At 40.6% G+C, this 7,060-nt stretch overlaps 1 protein-coding gene across 1 annotated transcript; it reads right to left on the reverse strand.

Annotated features, from left to right (window-relative positions):
- Positions 1-5,945: 5,945 nt before the first annotated feature.
- Positions 5,946-6,797, reverse strand: LOC141628147 (uncharacterized). Its single transcript, XM_074441324.1, has one exon. The coding sequence runs from the start codon at positions 6,795-6,797 to the stop codon at positions 5,946-5,948; it is 852 nt and encodes a 283-aa protein (XP_074297425.1).
- Positions 6,798-7,060: the final 263 nt, after the last annotated feature.

A 7,060-nucleotide genomic window follows, 5' to 3' on the forward strand; every position in this document is an offset into this window, starting at 1 on the left:
TTCACCATCTCCCCCTTCCTTAGCTTCACCACTTTTCTCCTTGGATGGTGGAGAGTCTGCTTCCTCATCAGCGTGCAGTTTACAAAGCTTAGAGTAAGTAGTGTTGAGGTTGGCCAACTCTTAGTCAGGATTCCAAAAAGGCCTAACCTCGACAGGCTCCTTCATTGCATCCACACGACCCCTGCCAAAGAAATAGGTAGCAGCATCCTTATACCTGCCCTGCACCAAATCCCTTTCAACAGCGAGATCCTCATTTACTTTCAGCTGCTCTTGTATAGCCTGCTTCTCCGCCGTCAACTCTTCCTGAACATTATCAAATTTAGCCTGAAGAGCTTTCAGGGCATCCTGAGCAGATTTCAGCTTAGAAGACTCCACCACCAACCGAGCTTTCCCTGCCTCATTATCCTCCTTTAAAGAATGATTCTCAGCCTTTGACGCTTCCAATTCAGCCTTAAACTTTGCAGCATCCTTCTTCAAAATCCGCACCTCCCAATCCAGGGTATGTTTAAGGCCTTGAATAGAATCCAGTTGACAGACACGCCTCAGCATATCATTGACATTCTGGCAAAGAAAACATACCCATTTAAGCCACAAAACAAAATAAAAATAAAAAAACACACATAAATACCCACAGAAAACTAGACAAAAAGAAAATACCTCCTGAAGCATGGTGATCAGGTTGGCAGCATAATCCCTGGTACGATACATGGCAGCCAAGGCACGGGCAGAAGAATCCTCTGCCTGATACTGGTAATAAGGGTCATCAACCATAAAAGTTTGAGCCTGGAATTGTTCCTTAGAAAACTGAACCTCATCCAACCGAGCCCTAACCCCCCTGACCTCATGAACCCCTCCTGATGATTCATCTACCCTTTTTCTCTTCTCAGGACGACCACCCTCATCCACAACTTTCTCAAGGGATGCCAACTGTACCTCCTGCACAGGCTCCTGAATTTATACAGCACTGTCACTCTCTGTGGCCTCACTACTCTTCGACTTCTCCCCTGTGATTTGGGAAAAACCTGCCTTCAGCAAGGACAGACCAAAACTAGCTATCCTGGCAGAAGCCCTGGTGGCTGCACGACGAGGTTCTACATCATAAATATAAACACATGTCCAAAACAAAGATCTTCAAAATAAAAAAATAAAAACAAAACCTACTCCCTGACGAGCAAGCCCCTAAAGCCTTATCATTCTTCACCGGTTTATAAATACTTAATTTAGCCTTCTTGAAACGAGGCATAGGTGCCTGCCCCAGACAGGCAGGCCATGTCCTCTCCTCCTCAGGCAACGCCATAAAGGCTGCAATCCGATCAGCCGACCCCTCAGCATCAGGATTATTCACCCAATCATTTACCGCAAAGACAAAAGCAAGTAAGTTTATTTCCCAAAATATAGCATCTCCAATCAAGATACAATGCAAAAAAAGAAATTACCTCCTTCAACAGCCGGATAATTAAGGTAATCCAGGTCAGGGGCAATAGAATCAGCCCTGATGAACATATAAGTCTGAGCCCATTCCTTATCATCCCCTGAATCAAAGTTAGGAATCAGATGAGCCATCTTTGATTTGACTCAAAGGTTGAACCGGCCAGTGGAATGACTTTTTAAGTGGTAGACATTCTTGAAATCTTCCAGGATGATGACCGGCTTATGTTTGGAACATAACTGCTCAACTGAATGAACAATTTTCCAAACCATTGGCATGAGTTCGAATGGAGGGACCCTAATAGCCCTGATCACTTCAGCCATAAAAGGAGAAAGGGGAAGCTCACATCCACCCTTAAATGCCCATTCAAAAATATTAAACCAGCCCGGACTACCCGAATTAGCCCTGACTGGACCACTCTCAGGGATCCAAACCTTAGCCTCAGCAGGAATGAGACCCCTGCCTTTCAGATAATGCTCAAAGGTTGGTTTTAACTGATTAGCTTCCTGGAAAGAAGCAGCCAAAGCCTTAACATGAGTATATCCAACCCCTTTATATGACATGGATAAAATTTCTAGGGCAGCAACCACCTCCAGCACTTCATCCTCAGGGATGATATCTGGGACATCAACAACAGCAGGAACCTTCTCGACTTCAGCAGGAACCTTCTCAACCACAGCAGGGGCCTTAGAAGCAGCCGTCTTTCTCCTATCTCCAGCCATATTTTATTTTTTTATGAATATTAATTTTTTGCAGAAGAGAATTCTAGAAAGAGAAGAAAAAATTAGAAGATTGGAATGTGGAAGCAAAATAAACAAGGCAAGGTATTTATAGCCGCAAATTTAAACGGGCAAGAAAACAAGTGGTTGAGCTTAATCATGACTCTCCTAGGGTTTTGTGAATCTACCCTATTTATGGCAATATAGCCGGTACAGAAGCTGAATCAAACTCTACTCCTAATCCGTTAAAGATTCCTACATAATTTTTGCCTGGCCCAAATTTTTATCTCCTCATTCCTAGCCAGAGCCAATAAAGGAATAAGCAAATAAGGGGCAATTGTTGGGCCCAAAATTATCCCGCCTTGCCTGACAAAGACCAGGCAATGTTCAAAGCCAAGACCTGAGCAGGAAATACTCCAAGTCAGGCATTAAGAGTATATAGACATACACCAATCAGGAGAGAAGCACAGGACATGCAACTACTAAGCCTGACCTGAATGGAAACTACATCAGGCACAAGAGAAACATTATCCAAGCTGACAGGCTATAAGAAAGACACGACTAGGCCATATAACTAAGGTCCCTACAAACAAGGAAGACCTATTCAAAAGAAGAAGATGGAAGAAAGAGTCAAAATCAACGGCTGAAATGCTGCTATAGCCAATTAACTACTTCCGGGTAAATAGGGCACGAGTCCTATTTACCAGGAAACCCTAAACAGAAGAGAGGAAGCTACTTTTGGAGGCTAATATAAATAGAAGAGAAGATAAAAACAGAAGGGACATTGGAACATACACTGATATACTCATACTATCACTCTCATTTTTGTATTCAAAATATATTAAAGCAATGTCCTTTACCGGTCACGCCTGATACACCAGTACTCTGTCAGGCTACTCAAAATCATAGTAACAATCTCTTCTGGCTTGGTACCCGTGGTTTTTCCCTTATTCCCAGGGTTTTTCCATGTATAAAATCTTTTGGATGCGCATTCATGCATTTAAACCATTTTATTAACTCTTGCACTTAATCAACCACAATCAATCAGTAGAGGCCGCTAACGCGAGCGGGATTGGGTGTTCGATTAACGAGCTTCCCAATAGGTACCCTCACCCCTTACTCAGAACCTGTGGATAGTGGATGGCCTTATCCAGGGTGTACGAGAGTCATTCTAGTGATAGGATACTAAAGGGGGACGGGTCCTTATCTTTAGTACCTATGGCAAGCACCGCTTTTTGCCTTGATTGACCTAGGCATAAAGTGGATTCGAACGGGTTCCAAGCATCCCATATTTGCTTGGTGGCGACTCCGAACATTTCTTGCATCATTTTGAGACCCTTTCCGAGACAAAACCGACCGATCTAAAATGATTCGGTCGAAAGCATTTTTATGCCGCCGAGCGTGGCTTTCAAAAGACCGCTATACGTCCACAGATTGCCTTGGCGTGTAGATGGCTATGTCCACAGATTGGCGACTCTGCTTGGGATAACTAGGACACTTGTGTCTTTGTGATTCTTAGATGTGAAACTCGAACGAGGTCGTGGTTAAAGTGCATTAATTGATATTACGATCATAAGTCGGGTTCCTTGTCCGGGCCCACAACCTAACTTTTATTGACCAATTGGCTCGTCCCGTCGGCGTGAGTTTTCTCATCCCCGTGTTTCGAATCCCGATTGAGTCAAGCATACCATTGACGTTGCACATTTCTGTTTTGTCAAAGAGCTTGTGGGATTAATCTGTATGAATCCCTCAATATTCAAGGATTATAACGAATTTAATGAAGACAATCACTAGTCATAAAATAAAATACATAAACAAAAGTAAAGGATTCAAAAATAACCTTCGGTCCTAGTAAATACGGCCTAAGAACAATATCAAAATAGATATTCGCCTATCAGTTGCACCCAAGACGATATGCGATATGCCCTTTGATTGTGCTAGAATCGATCCAAAATTTTCTGTAAAAATTTAGGTTTTTTTGTTTTTTCTGATGAGAGAGGAGGCACAAATGGCTTAAGAAAAAATTAGGTTAGAATAATGTTCTCCCTCACTCCCTATAAACCGTGTATTAGGAAGTAATTAGGGTAGATCATCTTATTTTAATTTTCGGTCCATTTGACCGAAATAAGGAGTAAATTTCCTTATTTTCGGTTATTCCAAAAATGTATAAAATGTGTTAAATTGTCATCTAGTGAAGATCGAACCCATGACCTCTTGGTTTGTGTACCCTCACTATTACCACTATGACACATTCATCTTGTTGATATTAAATATAACTGATTATATTTAATTACGAATTAACAGATTAATTCGTCCAAGCTAACATTACATACATTTAATTAAATATAACTTATTATATTCAATTTACGAATTGACAGTTAATTCGTCTCAACTAATATTATTTAATCTTCATTAAATAATTGTCTCATCAACACATTGACTAACTGTTTAGTCATATTAGGCATCAATGTGATTATATTTCTATAACCACATCTCTCAAACATATCCTATAGGTGTGACCTTTAGGGACCAGTTGATCACCGCCATCTGTATGATTATAACGTCAAACTTTCTAGCAAGCCAACCGTTATTAGGTAAACGTTAATCAACTGATTAAATATACGAAGTATACCCTTGTGAACCTGTAAGAGATTTACAAATGTTATCACACTAATTTGTGGAGGACACAAGCTCCAACAAACTCCCACTTGTCCTCACAAGTGTATGTGCGATAACAGATTCTCATATCCTAAAATTTCTCCCACTCAATGTAAAACAATTTGCAAATCCGTATTCATAAAGGTCGTATTTTACAAGCGATCATCATCAAGAGTGGTTTCCCCGACTAGAGAGTAACTTAACGGATAAACGAATCAACATTCGAGCATGGCGATGCATTTCGATTCAAGCTTACAACTCGCCGAGTGGCCCCGAGAAATAACTATACCTGATAAGGGTTGGATATTTTCCTCAACTCGAATCCCGCTGAGATGTAAGAACAAAGATGAAATGACCCAGAAAAAATCTACTTAGCCTCGATTCAAAAACCGTGAGAAAGAAACCAAAGTCACCCAAAAACTGCCTTAATCTCAAGAGACAGTCGTTAGTCAAAAGAATCGACTCTAGGAACACAATGGATGTCCTATCCACGACCTGGCACCGAATGTTTTTAAACATTTAGGACTTCATTAAGTTGTCACAAAAAGTTGTCCTACGAGGTATCGTTATAATCTCGCATCTGTGATCGATCAGTCAACCGTTTGACTTATGGCTCGTTGAACCCACCATCAATCGACTGCACAATATAATAGCCGGAGTTATCAGCTCACATTGGCGATTACGGACCAAAACAAATATAATGTAATTCAGTTCAATTTGTGGCGTTCAATGTTGTCAGTACAATCCACATGAAAATCAAAATATTATAATAAAACGATGAAGTTATAAATTGTATATGAAAAAGATAATGTATCAAATCCATAATCAAGTACTACAACTCAGGAACACGTTTAATTCCCATGGAATTAACGTGCCCTAAATTTTTTTTTTTTTTTTTTTTTGGGATAATGTAAGCTTGTCATTAAAATCAAAACTCCAACCATACAAACTGAAGGATCAACTACAAGGGAGCTGTTCCTTTATGACACCATCATCTGATCAGTCCACATTACTACACCTCTACTATGACTTTTAAGACTACAATTTTTAATTCTACTTCTTACATCATTCTTTATCTTCTGCAATAAAACCTCAGGCCTACTCAAAAACCTATCCACTCGACAAGTATTTCGAGCAGCCTAAATATGGTAGATTAATGCAGCAAGAATCAGTCCCATAATCTTCTTTTTAGTGATGTTTCTATACCTGCTCTTTATCCACCATTCACACCAATCTTGCTCAGGCAACTTCTCCTTGCACCAATCAGAAACCAGATTCTTACATGTGCTGCTATAAACACACCTGAAAAACAGATGGGAATGCTCTTCATGTCCTTGCCCACACAAATGGCAAGTATTAGTTTGAATTATCTTCATCCTAAGAATCCTATCTTGTGTCAGCAAACGATGCTGCCCAGCCAACCAGCTTATGAACCCATGCTTAGGTACAAGCCAGTTATTCACAATCCATAGAGCCCAATCCACCTGCTCAACCGCAGGCTGTAACCAGCTATAGCCCTGACTAACAGTATATCCTCCCTGTAAACCATCCCCAGACTGAAGCAAAGGCAAAAATCTCTCCTTCACTTGACACAACTTTCTCCATGACCAACTTGAATTAAGAGTAGGCTTATAAGAATGCCACTCCCCAGCTTTGATGTAAATGGCATGTACCCATTTGACCCAAAGATGGTCAGCCTTACTCTCAATCCACCATACATATTTTGCAATAGACGCCAAATTCCACAGATGCAACTTTTTCAAACCCAGTCCTCCATATTTCTTGGGTCTGCAAATCTGTTCCCAAGCCACCATTGCAGGACTAGTTTTAGACTCCTTGCCATGCCACAAAAAGTCCCTACACACAGCTTCTATCTTTGTTATAATTATTTGAGGCAGTATGAATATCCTTGCCCAATAATCATGGAGAGTGCTAAACACAGCTTTGACCAATACAAGCCTCCCTGCATAAGATAAGTGTCTAGCCCCCATACTTCTAACTCTATCCACAATTTTATCCACTAAGCAAGTACATTCCAAAACAGACAGCTTCTTTGAGGATACACTCACCCCTAGATATTTAAAGGGTACAGTCCCTTGCATCATCCCGATTCTTCTCTCTCAACTTCTTCAATCAGTCGCACCATCCCATTACAATAGAAACTTGATTTTCCATTATTCATTTTCAACCCAGAAGCTTTAGAGAAACACTCAAAAGTTTTAAGTAAAAGATCAATTGAGCTGTTATCTCCTTT

Source organism: Silene latifolia, chromosome Y (genome assembly GCF_048544455.1).
Source record: "Silene latifolia isolate original U9 population chromosome Y, ASM4854445v1, whole genome shotgun sequence".
Lineage (NCBI taxonomy): Eukaryota > Viridiplantae > Streptophyta > Magnoliopsida > Caryophyllales > Caryophyllaceae > Silene > Silene latifolia.

Bases quoted from the DNA above. Each gene is read 5' to 3' on its own strand.
- LOC141628147 (XM_074441324.1), bottom strand. From the start codon at position 6,797: ATGGGGGCTAGACACTTATCTTATGCAGGGAGGCTTGTATTGGTCAAA.